This window comes from Erythrolamprus reginae, chromosome 6 (genome assembly GCF_031021105.1).
Source record: "Erythrolamprus reginae isolate rEryReg1 chromosome 6, rEryReg1.hap1, whole genome shotgun sequence".
Classification (NCBI taxonomy): domain Eukaryota; kingdom Metazoa; phylum Chordata; class Lepidosauria; order Squamata; family Dipsadidae; genus Erythrolamprus; species Erythrolamprus reginae.
In genome coordinates this window covers 9,434,370-9,454,369 of record NC_091955.1, presented here as the reverse complement: position 1 = coordinate 9,454,369, position 20,000 = coordinate 9,434,370, and the positions used below count along the sequence as shown (strand labels likewise).

The window sequence follows — 20,000 nt, the reverse complement described above, 5'->3', positions numbered from 1 at the left end:
AAATAGGTACCTCTTTGATGTAAAGGAAACTGTGCTCCAGGACATCATGCTGGTTACATGGCGACGGATATGTCTTCGGTCAATGCTGGCCTCAATGGATTTGAAACGTAGAGAAGGTTTGCCTATTTGCCGATGACTCTAAAGTGTGCAATAGGGTTGATATTCCTGGAGGGGTCTGTAATATGGTAAATGATTTAGCTTTATTAGATAAATGGTCAAAGCAATGGAAACTGCAGTTTAATGTTTCCAAATGTAAAATAATGCACTTGGGGAAAAGGAATCCTCAATCTGAGTATTGCATTGGCAGTTCTGTGTTAGCAAAAACTTTAGAAGAGAAGGATTTAGGGGTAGTGATTTCTGACAGTCTCAAAATGGGTGAGCAGTGTGGTCGGGCAGTAGGAAAAGCAAGTAGGATGTTTGGCTGCATAGCTAGAGGTATAACAAGCCGGAAGAGGGAGATTGTGATCCCCTTATATAGAGCGCTGGTAAGACCACATTTGGAATACTGTGTTCAGTTCTGGAGACCTCACCTACAAAAAGATATTGACAAAATTGAACGGGTCCAAAGACGGGCTACAAGAATGGTGGAAGGTCTTAAGCATAAAACGTATCAGGAAAGACTTCATGAACTCAATCTGTATAGTCTGGAGGACAGAAGGAAAAGGGGGGACATGATCAAAACATTTAAATATGTTAAAAGGTTAAATAAGGTTCAGGAGGGAAGTGTTTTTAATAGGAAAGTGAACACAAGAACAAGGGGACACAATCTAAAATTAGTTGGGGGAAAGATCAAAAGCAACATGAGAAAATATTATTTTACTGAAAGGGTAGTAGAACCTTGGAACAAACTTCCAGCAGACGTGGTTGGTAAATCCACAGTAATTGAATTTAAACATGCCTGGGATAAACATATATCCATTGTAAGATAAAATACAGGAAATAGTATAAGGGCAGACTAGATGGACCAGGAGGTCTTTTTCTGCTGTCAGTCTTCTATGTTTCTATTATGTTTCTAAGATGAACACTGCCCCCTAGAGTAGGCAATGACTAGCAAAGTAAAATCTGCAGGGATTCCTTTATTCAGGGATGTCGAATTTGTGCCCTGTGTCATTCACTAAACTGCGAAGGGCAGTGGCTAAAGTGTGATGCATCTGTCTGTCGGCCGCTTGTTTGACACCCCTGCATTACTTTATCTTCTTTTTATAAAGCATATGTGAGTTTCAAAATTTCTGCCGAGTGTAAGCTATTTCCCAACCTTTTAGAAGTTGAGCCAAAATGTCAACAGCAATCTTGAAGTACAGAGTACAGGTAATATTTAATGATCTGTTTCAACACTCTTGCCTTATGAAAAGTTGACAAGCTTCGGATAATATTGGATGAATCATTAATAACCTGTCAGTAAAACTGAAATTGTCAATGGCGCTTTGGCTAAATGTGGAAAAAGCCTTTGATATGTTACAATGGAATGCTTAAAGGCAGGTTTTGGCAAAACCATTTCCCTGCTTTTATTTTAGTTGGATTAAAATCTGTCATGAACTTTTTCTGAGAGTTTTTATAAATAGCATAATCTTCTGATTAGTCAGAATGTCTTAGGGATGTTCTGTTTAAGTTGGTATGCCGCCCCGAGTCTACGGAGAGGGGCGGCATACAAATCTAATAAATTGAATTGAATCAGAACCATTGGCCTATTCTGTTAGGGAAGCACACAGTTTTGGGCATAAAAGCAGCTGGTGAGGCACCCAGATTTTATTCAAATGATGTTTAAGGTGTTATTGACAATGAGGAATTTTATATTCTAAAACATATTGATATAACATACTGCTCAAAAAAATAATGGGAACACTCAAATAACACCTCCTAGATCTGAATGAATGAAATATTCTCATTGAATACTTTGTTCTGTACAAAGTTGAATGTGCACAACACCATGTGAAATTGATTGTCAATCAGTGTTGCTTCCTAAGTGGACTGTTCGATTTCACAGAAGTTTAATTTACTTGGAGTTATATTGTGTTGTTTAAGTGTTCCCTTTATTATTATTTTTTTGAGCAGTGTATATCAAGCAATATTACAATAACAGTGTTAACACCGGGTACATAATGTCATGTCTGTTTCTCTACGCAACCTAAGTGGCCAAGTCTAAATCATTAGAAGCACAATTGGAAAGTCAGTATGTGAGTCCTTCAAAATGATGGGAGATCTTTGGCACTAATTTTAATCAAATTTGCAAATTTAATAGCCACAGGATCATGTTCACGCTACCCCTCCTGTATTTCAAATCTCCCAGAGGTCCCATAGATACTGTTCCCAGGCCTGGAGTTATTTATTTATTTATTATTATTTATTTATTTATTTATTACTTAGATTTGTATGCCGCCCCTCTCCGAAGACTCGGGGCGGCATACAGTTAGGGTGTTTGTGGAGTTCCTGCCAAGAAATGAAAAATCTAATAAATGGATGGATGGAGAAATAGATTGTTTTTCTTGATGATGTCTTTATTTTTATCACCTTTACCTTCTAATAATAAAACCTTTCCCTTTTAATAATAAAATGAGATTTTTTTCATGTTTCTTAATGCACTAATTCATTTGGATATCCAATTAAATTGTGCTGATTGGATATCCAATTAAATTGTGTGATTTATTGATTTGTTGATTTATTGATTTGTTGATTAATTGGATTTTTATCCCACGCCGTTCCGAGAACTTGGGGCGTCAATGTGAAAAAATACAGTTCTGAAAGCCAATAAAACTAAAAACAGTCTAAAACCCCAATTTAATCTAAAAACAGTCCTATTCAATCCACCAACATACTTTCCATTCAACATACATTCATTCATAGGCAGGGGCTGATTATTAGTGTCCCCAAGCCTGTGGGGGGCAGTACGAATCTCTGGGGGGAGCTGATTCCAGACACCACCTTGGAGCTGGAGCGACACCACCTTCTCAAAAACTTTCCCTATAAAGTGAAGGTTGGAGACAGGACGATAGTTGTTTAAAGCAGCGATGGCCTAGATGTGGAGTGCTCGCCTCACAATCAGGAAGCCATAAGTTGGATCCTAGATAATGGTAGATACACAGAGAAAATATCTGCTGTGAACTCCGTACGGGCGTCAGGAAGGGCATCTGGCCAGCAAACGCTCAGCTTCATTCAGTTACCTGACTCCACCCTGGGGCAAGCAATTACAGGGTCATTCAAAGAAACAAAAATCCTATTAAAAGCTGCTGTGTTTTGTCTGGGGCTCCTCCCAATTCTGTGTTTCATTTCTATTTGTGTATCTGTTTTTCTCTTTATTTATTTTATTTATTTATTCCTGTGAGACCGCCTTCTGCTGCACGAATCCCAGCAGCCAATCAGGTCCCACAGAGTTTATTTATTTATTTATTTATTATTTAGATTTGTATGCCGCCCCTCTCCGAAGACTCGGGGCGGCTCACAGCAGAGAAAAACAAATCATAAATAATCTGAATACATTTAAAACATTTAAGATTTAAAAAGAAAACCCCATATAATACAGAGTTGGCCTTCTCTGGGTCCCGTCGACTAAACAATGGTGTTTGGCAGGACCCAGGGGAAGAGCCTTCTTTGTGGCGGCCCCAGCCCTCTGGAATCAACTCCCCCTGGAGATTCAAATTGCCCCCACTCTTTCCGCCTTCCACAAGATGTTGAAGACCTATCTATGTCGCCGGGCATGGGGGGGACTAACTATCTCTTCCCCCACCACCACCTTTTTTCTGACTGTAGTACACGAGAATGGTGTGATTGTGCAGTAACGATTGTTTTTAATATTTATGGGTTTTAAAATTAGCTTTTAAAATCTAATATTGAGTTTGTATTCTGTATATTGTATTATTGTTGCTGTGAGCCGCCCCGAGTCTTCGGAGAGGGGCGGCATACAAATCTAATAAATCTTAAATCTTATTTGATATTTTATGCCGCCCTTCTCCTTAGACTCAGGGCGGCTTACAACATGTTAGAAATAGCACTTTTTAACAGAGCCAGCCTATTGCCCCCACAATCCGGGTCCTCAGTTTACCCACCTCGGAAGGATGGAAGGCTGAGTCAACCTTGAGCCGGTGATGAGATTTGAACCGCTGACCTACAGATCTACAGAGAGCTTCAGTGGCCTGCAGTACAGCACTCTACCTGCTGCGCCACCCAGGCTCTTTACCTTATTTATCTTAAATAACTTCTATTCTTTCTATGTGTTTTTAAGGATTTCTCCTGGACTGACTGTGCTTTCCTTTTCATTCCTTAAAGCAAAGCGGAGCCTCTCTTGCAAGCATCCGATGACCATGTTTGTCTGTCCGGCAAATGACCCAAGAGTGAAGGGAGTGGAATGTATGAAGACCTGTCAAAATTACGATCTGGGCTGCGTCAGTCACGGATGCATTTCGGGCTGTCTTTGCCCAACTGGATGGGTAAGAAAGTTGAGGTTCTTTAAGAAAAAGTGTGCAGGAACCAGCAGGGCAACCAACTTTTTTTCCCTTCTTCTTCTTCTGTCGTGTGATCTACTGGTTGTTAGTATAATAGTTGTTAGTTTCTGCATAGGTTGTATTTGAGGTAGGTTTTAATTCTAGCGGTTAGTGGCATGGTCTGTTTGTTTCGTATGTCTTCTTCACTGGGGTGCTGTTTGTTTTGCATCTTTTAAGTTTTGTAAATATTTCTTTTCTGATCTAACCATTTATACCAATTTTCCCAGGTGCTATAAAAACTGGATTCATCTTTTTCTTGCAATTCAAGAGTCGCTTTAGTCATTTCTGCGCATTCCATGGTTTTAATTATTAAAGATAAAGTTGAAGGGGTTGGGTTTTTTTCCAAGTTTGCACATATAGCAAAACATTTGGAAAAAAATTATTCTTCTAGTCCAGTGATGGCGAACCTATGGAACCGGTGCCAAAGGTAACACGCGGAGCCATATCTGCTGGCATGCGAGTTGTTATTCTAGCTCAGCTCCATTGTTCATGTGTGTGCCGGCCAGCTGATTTTCGTCTCACCCGTAGGCTCTGGGAGGGCATTTTCGGCTTTTGCTTATGGAGCCTGGGGAAGGCGAAACATGGGCCTACCATGCCCCCCAGAGTTTGGGAAATGGGCTGTTTCAGGCCTCCAGAGGGACTCCGAGGTGACAGGGGAGGCCATTTTCACTGTCCCCAAGCATTGAATTATGGGTCTGGGCACTCACGCTTTCGGCACCTGTGGAAAAAAAAGGTTTTCCATCACTGTTGTAGTCTTTAGATGCCTCTCCTATCCACCAGGGCATGCATTTCTGTCTTGCGGTAAAATAATTAAAACACACACAAAAAAATCACATATAGCAAATTGCAAACTATACCACTAAGCAATAACAACTGAAATTCCGTAGAAAGTTTGTGTAGAAGAGGCAAAGCCTGAGGGCGGAGTCAAGAAAGGAATCAGACTGGAATCATTAAGTTGCCATAAACGACCCAAGTCCAATGCCATTTGATTTGATTTGATTTATTAAATTTATAAGCTGCCCAACTCCTTACGGACTGATGACTCACATTCATAATTGGGAGAACATGGGTGATAGGAATGATGAGAAAAAACTACTAGTAATAGCAGTGCAGATTTAGTAAATAGTTAGACAGTGTTGAAGGAATTATTTGTTTAGCAGAATGATGGCATTTGGAAAAAAAACCCTGTTCTTGTGTCTTGGTGTGCAGTGATCTGTAGCAATGTTTTGAGGGCAGGAGTTGAAACAGTTTGTGTCCAGGATGTGAGGGGTCAGTAAATATTTTCCCCGCCCTCTTTCTGACTCGTGCAGTCTACAGGTCCTCAATGGAAGGCAGGTTGGCAGCAATTGTGTTTTCTGCAGTTCTGATTCTCCTCTGAAGTCTGTGTCGGTCCTGTTGGGTTGCAGCACCAAGCCAGACAGTTGTAGAGGTGCAGATGACAGACTCAATGATTCCTCTGTAGAACTGGATCAGCAGCTCCTTGGGCAGTTTGAGCTTCCTGAGTTGGCGCAGAAAGAACATTCTTTGTTGTGCTTTTTTGATGATGTTTTTGATGTTAGGTGAGCATTTTAGGTCTTGAGATACGATAGAACCTAGGAAAAGAAGTCAAGGTGGCAACTGCAGCTACACAACTGAATGCCTTCATGATTTGGGGGTTGCAAAATTATCTGATGGGACCGGAATTGATAAAGTAGGAGTAGAAATGTTATTGCCATTAGAGGGCAATATTGTTCACCTTTTCCCCCCATTCTGATCGACTTCCAGAGTTTGTTATGGCTTCTCTGCTTTAAAACTTAGGAGCAATTAGGAATTGCAGCTTTTGTGTCAAAAACGAAGGGAAAAATTTTAGGGAAGTTTTCAGAATATCCAGAGTTTTAGAAGGGAATTAAAATCTCATTAGTTGCTTCAGGATGCCGATCATAATTCATATTTTTATAACCAGTTGTGCTACTCATTTACAGAGAGTTTTATTACTGAGACCCAGAGTTTTGAGCTGGACTTAGACTGGCCAAAAAATAATCCTTCAATTAATCTGTTAAATTACCCTCCGACCATGGCCAGATGTTACTAAAATTAAATCAACAGTAGATTCAGTGTTTTTCTAATTAACAGAACAATTACTAGGGGGAAAATGGAATGACTTCTTTTTCAAAATTTAATTATGACTTCTTTTAAAAATTCTAATTATGAAATAAGGTCGGACGGCAGTTGCATTGAACAGTCTTGAGCACGACAACATATAGTTGTGTTGGCTTTTTTCAACATAGTTTGACCAGCCTAGGACCCTGGCACCTTGTATAGTATTGCAACCCAGGTACAAATTGACATAAACATAACTTGCAGGGCATGGCTAGTTGAATGAAAAGAAGGACCAGGGGAGACATGATAGCAGAGTTCCATTATCTCAGGGTTTGCCACAAAGAAAAGGGGCCTCCGTGGGGCCTCTCTAGGAATCTCCTGGGAGGAAACAGGGCCTCCACCCTCCCTGTGGTTTCCCTAATCGCATGCATTGTTTGCTTTTACATTGATTCCTATGGGAAAAATTGTTTCTTCTTACAAACTTTTCTACTTAAGAACCTGGTCATGGAACGAATTAAGTTTGTAAGTAGAGGTACCACTGTATAACCCTTAACCACACATTGATAGTTTATATGTATTGTTATACCCAACATAGTATCATACATGGTACTGACAATTTAAATATCTATCTATTTCCGTTCTAGGTGCGACATGGAAGCAAATGTATGGTCCCGGAGAATTGTCCCTGTTTCCACAATGGACAGGAATATGCACCAGGACAAACGGTGACAATAGACTGCAACACGTGGTAAGGAATTAACCTATTTGAAGTTGATAGTCCAGGGTGGGTGGGAAGCCCATCATTTTGAGGCACTGCCAATAAATATTCACTTATTCTTTAGGTGCCATAGGCAACACATGTAAAGAAATGGACAGGCAACATAAGCTAGCTCTTTCTTTCTTTCTTTTTTCTTTCTTTCTTTCTTTCTTTCTTCCTTCTGTCCTTCCTTCCTTTCTTCCTTCCTTCCTTCCTCTCTCTCTCTCTCTCTCTTTCTTTCTCTCTTTCTCTCTCTCTTTCTTTCTCTCTCTCTTTCTTTCTTTCTCTTTCTCTCTCTCTCTCCCTTCCTTCCTTCCTTCCATCCTTTCTTTCTCTCTCTCTCTCTTTCTCTTTCTCTCTCTCTCTCTCTCCCTTCCTTCCTTCCTTCCTTTCATCCTTTCTTTCTCTCTCTCTCTCTCTCTTTCTTTGTCTCTTTCTCTCTCTCTCTCTCTTTCTTTCTCCCTCTCTTTCTCTTTCTCTCTTTCTCTCTCTCTCTCCCTTCCTTCCTTCCTTCCATCCTTTCTTTCTCTCTCTCTCTCTTTCTTTCTTTCTCTCTTTCTCTTTCTCTCTCTCTCTCTCTCTCTCTTTCTTTCTTTCTTTCTTTCTTTCACTTTTATGCCACCCCTCTCTGAGGACTTGCGGCGGCTCACAATATATAATAAAACAAAGCATGACATCCTAAATCCAATTAATTAAATATGAATCTAAAACATCTAAAAAAAGTCCCAAACCATAAAAAACAATCATTCTCATCCGATCAAGTTTCTGTCACACATTCATTGGCCAGATGGCAAGGATCTAATCGTCCCAGGCTTGGCGGCATAAATGAGTCTTAAGACTCTTAAGGTGCAAAAAAGGGCAACAAGAATGATCAAGGAAATGGAGCGCCTCCCTTATGATACCAGGTTGCAGCGCCTTGGTCTCTTCAGCCTTGAAAGACGACGTATAAGAGAGGAGTTTATTGAAGTGTATAAAATCATGCATGGGATAGAAAAGGTGGATAGGGAAAAAATATTTTCTCTATCACACAATACTAGGACAAGGGGGCACTCTCTAAAGCTCATAGGTAAGAAAGTGAGGACGAATAAAGGGAAATATTTCTTCACCCAGAGGGTCGTTGGTTTATGGAATTCACTTCCAGAAGAGGTCCTGACAGCTGTCAACCTGGATAGCTTCAAGGCAGGATGAGACAGATTAATGGATGCCAAGTGTATCGGTGGTTATTGAAACGGATGTCCATGTGCCGCCTCTATGTTGGTTGAGGCAGGCAGGGTTCCCTTGGGTCCCATTTGTTGGGGGGTCAAGGGAAAGGGAGGGTCTTGCCTTCTCTTTCTGCTCAAGATCCCCATGGACAATTGGTGGGCCACTGTGGGGCACAGAACGCTGGACTCGATGGGCTTTGGCCATTGCAGCGGGGACTCTCAGGGGGGTGGGGGCAGTATGAATCTCCAGGGGAAGCTGAATTCAGAGGGCCGGGGCCCCCACATAGAAGGTTCTTCCCCTAGGTCCAAACGACATTTTCTAGTTGACGGGACCTGGAGAAGGCCAACTCTGTGGGATTTGTGTGGCAGAAGGCAGTCCCATAGGTATTCTGGCCCAATGCCATGTAGGGCTTTATAGGTCATAACCAACACTGTTTTGGTTTGCATTTGCGGAAAGTAGCCTGTTTGTAGCCAAGCAGCAAACCAGTCCAGCCAGCCCACCAACCCAGCCAGCCACAGACCAGTAGAAATGGAGTTGAAGTCTTCAATGAAACACAGCAGCAGTAGGAAGTTGTGGAAAAATATATTTACTTCTTTATGCTACTACTACTACTGTCTATACTATACATACAATAAACTAGTATCTTACTAGCATCTTGCTACAACTATCTTAGTTCAATAACTCTACGGAGAGGGGAGGCATACAAATCTAATAAATGAATGAATGAATGAATGAACGAACGAACGAACAAACGAACAAACGAACAAACGAACAAACAAACAAACAAACAAACAAATAAACAAACTCACAGGAACCAACTTTTACAGCATTACAGCTTCTTCAAAGTATACTTCCACAAACAGCACACAGCTAAAAGCGAACAGACAGAGAGAGAGAGCAAAGAGCTCTTGCCTAGTTAAATACTTTTCACATAATTACTAGGTTGCTGCACGCTCAACTGCCTCTGAATGACATAATGCAGGCCTACTTTCTGCATTATGATATTACCCAGGGATTTTTAATTCCTGACAACCTACTAAACAGTAATAGCTGTCAATCTTTTGCAGCACCTGCCGTGCTCGAAAATGGGAGTGTACGGAAAATGTCTGCGATGGAAAATGTTCGGTCATCGGTGCCGCTCATTATTTGACCTTCGACGGACTGAAGTACAGGTTTCCTGGCAGTTGTCAGTATGTGCTTGTTCAGGTAAGACTTGGGATGTGAGGCTCTAAGGCAGGGGTGTCAAACTCAAGGCCCGCAGGCCGGATTTGGCCCACAGGGGCTGCTCTGCAAACAGGACCAGCCTCTGCCAGTGAAAACAGAATTTGGGGATGTTACCTATGGCGGTACGTTCCCCCATATTTGCATACAGCCTGCTGATTGGCTAATCAGCGGGCGGGGAGATTTGAATGGCTGTCAGTGGCTGGCCACCTCCAGGCAAGTCCTTAAAAGTGGCTTAAAAGTGGTATTCAGTATTCGCTACAGCTTGGGTAGTGTTGAACTGTTGCTGTGACTCCGATCTCTTTGTTAACAATGAATTTAACAGGAGGGACTGCAATTTTTTCTGGCAGTGGGCTGCGAAAACGGGGCCCGGGCTCCATTTTCGTTGGCAGAGGGCTGGCAAAACAAACTAAAAACAAAACAGAAGGAGAAATAATTTCCCCTTTTGCATTTGAATCCATAGGCAAAGGGATAGGAAATGATAAAGAGGAAAGACAAAGAAAAAGAAAGAGGGATGAGAGCAAGGAAGGAAAAATAAGGAAAGAGGGGGGTGGGGGAGAAGAAAGGAGAATGTAGAAGGAATCCAAGCCATAAGGAATAAATTGGAATCACTTTATATTATGCAAATAGATATATTGCTCTTGAGTTAAAATGGTATATATCAGAAACGCCCCCATTTTGGTGGAGGGCTTTGAATGTTTGTCTGGTGGTGGGCACCAATCACTGAGCACCTGTTTTATGTTGTGTGTGTGTGCTTTATATTCTATATTTTAAAATCAATTTAATAAATTATTTTTAAAAAGAGAGAGAATGAAGAGGGAAGAAAAAGACGAAAAATAAGGGAAGGCAAGGAGGGAGGGAGGGTTTCGGCCTTGGGGAAAGGCTGTTTTGCCCTCCAGATGTTTTAGGGAATTTTCCCTGAAGTTCCAGAGGCAAAAAAAATCCCCCAACAGACAAACTAGAATTTGCCCACCAGCAATAATGAGTTCATATAGGTATGATCCGGATTGCCGCACCAATGTGAACCCACTAATGCAATTTTCAGCATTTTTTTTATGGTGTCTCAATCTGTATAGTCTGGAGGACAGAAGGAAAAAGGGGGACATGATCGAAACATTTAAATATGTGAAAGGGTTAAATAAGGTTCAGGAAGGAAGTGGTTTTTTTAATAGGAAAGTGAACCCAAGAACAAAGGGGCACAATCTGAGGTTGGTTGGGGGAAAGACCAGAAGCAACGTGAGAAAATATTATTTGACTGAAAGAGTAGTAGATGCTTGGAACAAACTCCCAGCAGACGTGGTTGGTCAATCCACAGTGACTGAATTGAAACATGCCTGGGATAAACATACAGGGTGTTCTGTCCAGCTCTCTGATAGAATCCTCCCGAAAATGCACAGATATAATTTCAGACACACACACATTTGAAAATTCAAAAGAATGTTCTTTATAATGAAAATTCACTTAAACCAAGCCCTCTTTTGGTATAGCAAAGAGCACTCGTCTCCAAACAAACTGGTAATTTGTACAAGTCCCTTATCAGTTCTGTGATACTTAGCTTGCAGCTGTGAGGCAATTCACAGTCCTTCTTCTTTCACAAAGTGAAACACACTTTGCTCTGGTTTAGTTTCAAAGCGGGGGGAAAATCACCACACAAAGGTCAAAGTCAGCAAAGCAGGCACGAAACACAACGATCAAATAATCCTCCACAATGACCAAACCCACAGGCTGCTATTTATAGCAGCCTCACTAATCACCCCAGCCCCACCCAACCAAAGATGGCCTCATTTTCTTTGATAATAATCTCTCAGTTGTTGCTGCCTATGCATCGCTCTCCGCATGCGTGGCTGTATCATTAACTCTTGTTCTGAATCCAAGGAGGAGCTAGATAATTGATCTCCTTCTGAGCTGTCTGCCACACTCTCCTCTTCCCTGTCACTCAGGTCTTCTTGGTCAGAGGAGCCTTCATCTTCAGATTCTACTGGGAGCAAAACAGGCCTGTAGCATGTGGATGTCTCCCCCACAGAGCTAACCACAACAACAGGGGGTGGGCAAAAAAATGGAAACACTTGACTTTTTGGCATCATAATGTTTGAACTTGTTCAAATCAATCAAAACTTGACAGATTTCAAATTGCATCAGTGGGTTTTGACTAGTACACCACTCCAGATCACATTGGTATGAATCCCCCACTGTCTACCAGGCCTGTGCGCATGCTTGGGGGGCAGCGTGTTTGGGGGTATATGCATGCGTGCGTGCTAGCACACCCACACACAACCCTTTTGGCACGCGAACCAAAAAGGTTTCACCATCCCTGCCCTAAGGCATCCGTTTCGAAGATGGAGTTCCATAGGCCGATTTCAAAAGGCTGCTGTTGCTCCTTCTTTCTTTTCAAGGACTACTGTGAAGACGATGGGGCCGGGTCTTTTCGGATACTTGTGGCCAAGGAAGGATGCAGCTTTACGGGAGAGATGTGCACGCGAAGGATCACGGTTTTGTTTGACGGGGGAGAGATCGAGCTGCAGGGCGGAGAAGTAAGTTAATATTAATATTAACGTACCTTTAACTAACTTAATATTAATCTGCTCCAAACTTGACTGTGAAAAATATGACTTTAGTAATCGAGTTGTCGAAGCGTGGAACATCTTACCAGACTCCACAGTGTCATCCCCTAACCCCCAACATTTTACCTTTAGGCTATCCATGGTTGACCTCTCCAGATTCCTAAGAGGTCAGTAAGGGGCGTGCATAAGTGCACCAGCGTGCCTTCCGTCCCCTGTCTTATTGTCACTCCTATATTTCTTTATATATCTTTTCTTCTATTCCTACATCTTGTCTTCTATTCTCTCATTGATATATTTTATTCCTATATCTTTTCTTCTATTCTTTCCTTGATATATTTTACTATGAGTATATCCTCTGTAACCTTCATTATGTTTTGGACAAAATAAATACATAAAATAAATAAAGGAAATAAATAAATAATAAGTTCACCTCCTCCTCCCTCATTGTCTACACAGGCTCACGCTGTCAAAGCGGGGATTTTGAAGGCTTCTTTTGAGAGGGACTTCTTTTTAACAAAACAATATTCTTTATTCTTGAATATTCTTTAAAACCAAACATATATAGAGAAAACATACAATCCACTTACAACATACAACATTTCCTTACAACAACATACAGCATTTCCATTCCTCTACTCGCAACAGAATACCTTACACAACCAGACTTGAAAGCTTAGAACCTAACCCTAACCCCCAACATTTCTCCCTTAGATTATCCACGATTGACCTCTCCAGGTTCCTAAGAAGTCAGTAAGGGGCGTACATAAGTGCACCGGTGTGCCTTTCGTCCCCTGTCCAATTGTCTTTTCTTTATCTCATATATCGTATATATTTTCTTCCTTTCATATATCTTCTCCTCTATTTTTATATCTTTTCTTCTATCCTTTTCTTTATATATAATACTACATGTCTATTCTCTTCAATATGTATTGTGTATTGGACAAAATAAATGAAAAAATAAAATAAATAAACTAGGCCGCCTTAAACACGACCTATGCATAGCCCATAAAATCATCCACAGTCACTGAATTGAAACATGCCTGGGATAAACATAGATCCATCCAAAAATAAAATACAGGAAATAGTATAAGGGCAGACTAGATGGACCATGAGGTCTTTTTCTGCTGTCAATCTTCTATGTTTCTATGTTTCTATGATCAAATTCATCCCACACGATAGGATTAAGACCTACCCCTGTCATTTTGGTCGGAATTGCCCAGTCAGAGTCCAGGTTAAGCGGCTTTTGCCCCATTGTACAACCTTTCCTGCCGCCATTGTTAAACGAATCCCCACAGTCGTTCAGTTAGTAACGCAGTTGTTAAATCAATCTGACTTCTTCATTGACGTTTCTTGTCAGAAGGTCCGAAAAGGGGGTCACGTGACTCATGGAAATTGTGTCATGAAAATGAGTCAGTTGCCGAGCGTCTGAATTTTGATCTTGTGACCCTCGGGATGCTGCAGTGGTTGTGAGTAGTGATGGGCGAACCCAACGGTGTTCGGGTTTGGCAAGTTCGGACGAACTTTACACAAAATTCAGCCGAACCCAAACTGAACCCGAACGGGGAATCCTACCCACGAACAAATTCCGGGGGCGGAGCTTTGACATCACCGGCAGGTTGCTAAGGACGCCAAGGTGATCACTTCCTGGATTCCATGGAACATGTTTATTTTTAAGTGAAAGGACCGCCCTTTGCTTGCAGCGTCGCTGCGGCATCCTTTTTCATAAAAATAACAATGTTTATTTTTACGTGAAGACCTCCCTTTGAAGGAGTTGGGGAATCCCTCCCACGAAGAGATTCCTGGGGCGGAGTTTTGATGTCACCAGCAGGTTGCTAAGGACGCCAAGGTGATCACTTCCTGGATTCCATGGAAACCAGGAAGTGATCACCTTGGCATCCTTAGCAACCTGCCGGTGACGTCAAAGCTCCGAATGCTGAACACGACCCCGAACTTTGCCCGAAGTTTGAAAAAATTTCGGGTTCGTATTCGGCATACTGAACACCGCAAAATTCAGTACGGACCCGAATTGTGCAGGTTCAGTTCGCCCATCACTAGTTTTGAGGGGTGAAAAACAATCATATGTCAAGTTCCCCAGTGCCATTGTAAATTCAAAGAATCAGTAAACAAATGGTTATAAGTATGTGTACATTTTTCTCCCAATGGAAGAATTTATATATACTGTTCGCCCTAGAACAAGGACAGAAACACCAGCCTGAAGATGACGAGTGGGACTTCGTCGAAACGTCACCAGAAATTTCCAAATCCTACACAGGAAGAAACCCGAATATGCCAAGACCATCATACCTGTACCCATGAAAATCTACAAAAACATACACACACACACACACACACACACACATATATATATTTTCGTAGATTTTCACGGGTACAGGTATGACGGTCTTGGTATATTCGGGTTTCTTCCCGTGTAGGATTTGGAAATTTCTGGCGACATTTCGATGAGGTCCCACTCATCATCTTCAGGCTGGTGTTTCTGTCCTTGTTCTAAGGCGAACACTGCGAGACCTAAGCTGCCTTCCTTCTATAAACACTGGTGGCTTGGTGTGGTTTGATGGCTCAGCAATTGCCTGCTGTGTAGAAACTTCCTGGTGAGTCAGTGGGGTAACATCTGGGGTCGTTGATGTAGCTGAAGTATGCTGATTAGTTATTAGTTACATACATACATACATACATACATACATACATACATACATACATACATATATGAAGGGTTACATATTTTTGTGTCAAATCACCTTGGTGTATTGAAGGAACATCACAGCTCCTTATTTGCCTCTCGGCCCAACCCAGGGCCATTTCCAAGGCAGTTAATTTTATTGATAGCTGACAATTCTATCTGTATGTGTCACATGTTTTTTTGCTGAATTTGAAAATTAAGGGAGACTAGGATAGATCTATTTCGGCCTTATTTTGACCCCAGCAGCTAGCCATACCCACAGGGTCTTGAACCTGCAACCTTTGCCTTGTAAGGCAGAGAATTATCCTCTAGGCTACACTATCCAATCCCTTCAGCTCTGCACCAGGGAAGGGTTACATATTTTTGTGTCAAATCACCCTGGAGGAACATCACAGCTCCTTATTTGCCTCTATATATAATTTATTAGATTTGTATGCCGCCCTTCTCCGAAAACTATGGTTCATTAAAGTTGAAAGCAAACCCTTATTAGAGGCTGACGTGGACTCCCATGGTTGAGTTCTTTATTTTTTCCCCCCTTTCCTGAAGATTAATGTCCTCACACCTCCGAGAGAAGAAGGCAACGTGGAAATTTTGAAGTCTGGCCGCTACTATATTCTGATATTGGGACGAGGGAGAATCTCTCTGACTTGGGATCAGAACATGGGGATTACTATCATCCTGAAAGAAAACTACAAAGTAAGTCGCTTCTGATTTCTTACTTAGTAATAGCTTGTATGTTGATGAAGATTCTCAGTCATCTTCTAGATCAGGAGTTCTCAATCTGGAGGTCGGGACTGTTAGTACAGGGTACATGGTTGTTAGGGATTGCCATTGTAAACTGCACATTGTACACTTGTACCAAACTTGTACCTAAAGAGTTAATGTGCACTTAAAGGGTTAACTTGTACTTGAAGAGTTAATATTCAAGGCTGTTTCGTCACTTCCTCATTGAAGCTATAAAAGCTCATTATTTTGCTCAGTCATTTCCTTTACTTTTGCCTGAGAGATGGGGGAGTCTTGTTTAAGCTTCGTGCTTGTATAAGCTTTGTGCTTTTATCTATATTTTATTTTAGCTTTGTGCTTATTATCTATATTGTATTTTGCTTTGTGCTAATCTTGCAATTGCTCAGTGCATATTCTGTATTTGCTTCGTGCTTATTCTGGATTGTTGATATTTTGTTTATATGTAAATAATACTTATTTAACTAAGTCTGTGTCTTGGCTTTATCACACATCCACGCTCTGTTAAAATTCTCTGCTTGGTATTGTCGAAGATTTCATAGCCTAGCTAACCGAGACAAGCCAACAGGGACCCCTTTGGGGGTTGAACGACCATTTCACAGGGATCGCCTAAGACCGTGGAAAATATAAATTTCCCAAGGTGTTAGGAACTAAAGCTTCTATTCTGGCACCTTGGAACATATTTTTGCAATCCGACCAATCAGGCATCCATCTGATCTTCTTTCCAATCAGCTTAAAGCTCCGTTGGGAGAATTGGTGCTAGACTTATGGTTGGGGGTCACCACAACATGAGGAACTGTATTAAGGGGTCATGGCATTAGAAAGGTTGAGAATCACACCGTTCTAGATAGACTGCACCATGGCCTGGAACTGGCTAACCATCTCAGCCCCCTGAGCCTCCAGCTTCCCACTGTAACAACATTGCCAAAAAAGCATTAAGTGTTGTCAATCTAACTTTATGTAGCTTCTTCTCTGGTAACATCGAACTGCTAACCAGAGCTTACAAAACCTTGGTTAGACCAATTCTAGAATACAGCTCACCTGTATGGAACCTGCATTGCATATCAGACATTAATACAATTGGGAGTGTCCAGAAATATTTCAAAAGAGTCCTTCACTCCTCCTCCCGCAACACAATACCTGACTCTGCCAGACTTGAAATACTGAAATTAGACAATTAACAACTACGTCACCTCTGAACTGATCTAACCATAGTTCACAAGATCATATACCAAAATGTCCTTCCTGTTAATGACTACTTCATCTTCAACTGCAACAACACATGAGCATGCAATAATAATAATAATAATAATAATAATAATAATAATAATAATAATAATAATTTATTGGATTTGTATGCCGCCTCTCTCCGTAGACTCGGGGCAGCTAACAACAATGATAAAAACAACATGTGACAATCCAATAATATAACAACTAAAAACCCTTATTTATAAAACCAAGCATACACACAAACATACCATACATAACTTGTAATGGCCTAGGGGGAAGGAATATCTCAACTCCCCCATGCCTGGCGGTATAAATGAGTCTTGAGTAGTTTACGAAAGACAGGGAAGGTGGGGGCAATTCTAATCTCTGGGGGGAGTTGGTTCCAGAGGGCCGGGGCCGCCACAGAGAAGGCTCTTAAATTTAGATACAAACTAAATTTAAACTGCTCCAAACTAGACTGCAGAAAATACGACTTCAGCACTAGAGTGATCAACACCTGGAATTCACTACCTGACTATGTGGTTTCTTCCCCCAACCCAAAAATCTTCAAACTTAGATTGTCTACAGTTGACCTCTCCCCTTTTCTAAGAGGTCTGTAAGGGGCGTGCATAAGCGCACCATTGTGCCTACCATCCCTGTCGTACTGTCCTAATTGTCGCCTTTTATCAATACTTTCTATGTTATGTTTACATAAACTACTATCCTATATTGATTGACAAATAAATAAGTAAAATAAATGGTGGTTGCTCAGCTCTAACAACTGCTTCCTGTTGGGGCCCTAAGAAGCCTGGGTGGGCAGGCAAGGGGAGGGGGCTGGGAGGGGAGGGGCAAGTAGAGACTGGCAAGTCACATGGCCACCTAGCCCCGCCCACCCAGCAGGTCATTAGACAGGTCATATTAGTGGTCCGCGGGATTTAAGATGATAAATTTAGTGGTCCCTGAGGTACGAAAGGTTGGCGAGCTCTGCTTCAGAGAACAGTGGGTCAATTATTCTCTGTGGCAGCCCCTCAAATATTGGAATCACTTCTACCCATTAATGAATAGTCTTAATATTAACTAATTAATTAATAGCCTTCCTGTTGAAGGAGAAAGAAAGTGACGTTTCTTTGGCTTGTTCCTTGTAAAGGATAAAGTCTGCGGTCTGTGTGGGAATTTCGACGGCGTCCCAAACAACGACCTGAGAAGCAGCCGGAAGCAGATTGAAGTTGATCCGAACGACTTTGGGAATTCTTGGAAAGTCCACTCACAATGTGCTAATGTCAGAAAGGTATTGGTTAAAAAAAATATGAGTTGCACCTTTGATGGTGATGGTGTCTGTGTTTCAAAATGTTTTAATATCAGGGTAGGAAAATCAGCAGATAACAATAACAATGACAATAATTATATTTGCCTATTTGCCGATGACTCTAAAGTGTGCAATAGGGTTGATATTCCTGGAGGCGTCTGTAATATGGTAAATGATTTAGCTTTGTTTGTTTGTTTACTTAGATTTGTATGCCGCCCCTCTCCGCAGACTCGGGGCGGCTCACAACAAAGTGCAAAAAGACAATTTATAACAAATCTAAATTTCTACTAAAAACATTTAAAAACCCCATTTCTAAACACACATACATACACACATACCATTCATAAATTGTATATGCCCGGGGGAGATGTCTCAGTTCCCCCATGCCTGGCAACACAGGTGGGTCTTAAGGAGCTTGCGAAAGGCAAGGAAAGTAGGGGCAGTTCTAATCCCCGGGGGGAGTTGGTTCCAGAGGGTCGGGGCCGCCACAGAGAAGGCTCTTCCCCTGGGGCCCGCCAACCGACATTGTTTAGTTGACGGGACCCGGAGAAGATCCACTCTGTGGGACCTAATTGGTCGCTGGGATTCGTGCGGCAGCAGGCGGTCTCGGAGATATTCTGGTCCAGTGCCATGAAGGGCTTTAAAGGTCATAACCAACACTTTGAATTGTGACCGGAAGTTGATTGGCAGCCAATGCAGACTGCGGAGTGTTGGTAAAACATGGGCATACCTAGGTAGGCCCATGACTGCTCTCGCAGCTGCATTCTGCACGATCAGAAGTTTCTGAACACTTTTCAAAGGTAGCCCCACGTAGAGAGCATTACAGTAGTCGAACCTCGAGGTGATGAGGGCATGAGTGACTGTGAGCAGTGAGTCCCGATCCAGATAGGGCCGCAACTGGTGCACCAGGCGAACCTGGGCAAACGCCCCCCTCGCCACAGCTGAAAGATGGTTCTCTAATGTGAGCTGTGGATCGAGGAGGACGCCCAATTTGCGGACCCTCTCCGAGGGGGTCAATAATTCCCCCCCAGGGTAATGGAAGGACAGATGGAATTGTCCTTGGGAGGCAAAACCCACAGCCACTCCGTCTTATCCGGGTTGAGTTTGAGTCTGTTGACACCCATCCAGGCCCCAACAGCCTCCAGGCACCGGCACATCACTTCCACTGCTTCATTGACTGGACATGGGGTGTAGATGTAAAGCTGGGTATCATCAGCGTACTGATGATACCTCATCCTATGCCCTTGGATGATCTCACCCAGCGGTTTCATGTAGATATTAAATAGCAGGGGGGAGAGGACCGACCCCTGAGGCACCCCACAAGGGAGAGACCTCGGAGTCGACCTCTGACCCCCCACTAACACCGACTGCGACCGACCGGAGAGGTAGGAGGAGAACCACTGAAGAACAGTGTCCCCCACCCCCAACCCCTCCAGCCGGTGCAGAAGGATACCATGGTCGATGGTATCGAAAGCCGCTGAGAGGTCAAGAAGCACCAGGACAGAGGATAAACCCCTGTCCCGGGCCCGCCAGAGATCATCCATCAACGCGACCAAAGCAGTTTCCGTGCTGTAACCGGGCCTGAAACCCGACTGCTGGGGACCTAGATAATCCAGCTTTACTAGATAAATGGTCAAAGCAATGGAAACTGCAGTTTAATGTTTCCAAATGTAAAATAATGCACTTGGGGAAAAGGAATCCTCAATCTGAGTATTGTATTGGCAGTTCTGTGTTAGCAAATACTTCAGAA

The 20,000-nt window shown here is 42.3% G+C and overlaps 1 protein-coding gene across 1 annotated transcript in view; it reads left to right on the top strand.

The window, feature by feature from the left end:
* Positions 1–20,000, top strand: part of VWF (von Willebrand factor) — a 175,648-nt gene that overhangs the window by 41,356 nt on the left and 114,292 nt on the right. Inside the window, exons 9-14 of the mRNA XM_070755224.1 lie at positions 4,261–4,421; positions 7,199–7,302; positions 9,582–9,720; positions 12,129–12,266; positions 15,541–15,690; positions 18,092–18,232. Of these exons, the coding sequence (XP_070611325.1) occupies positions 4,261–4,421; positions 7,199–7,302; positions 9,582–9,720; positions 12,129–12,266; positions 15,541–15,690; positions 18,092–18,232 (833 nt within the window). The remainder of the gene's footprint in view (positions 1–4,260; positions 4,422–7,198; positions 7,303–9,581; positions 9,721–12,128; positions 12,267–15,540; positions 15,691–18,091; positions 18,233–20,000) is intronic.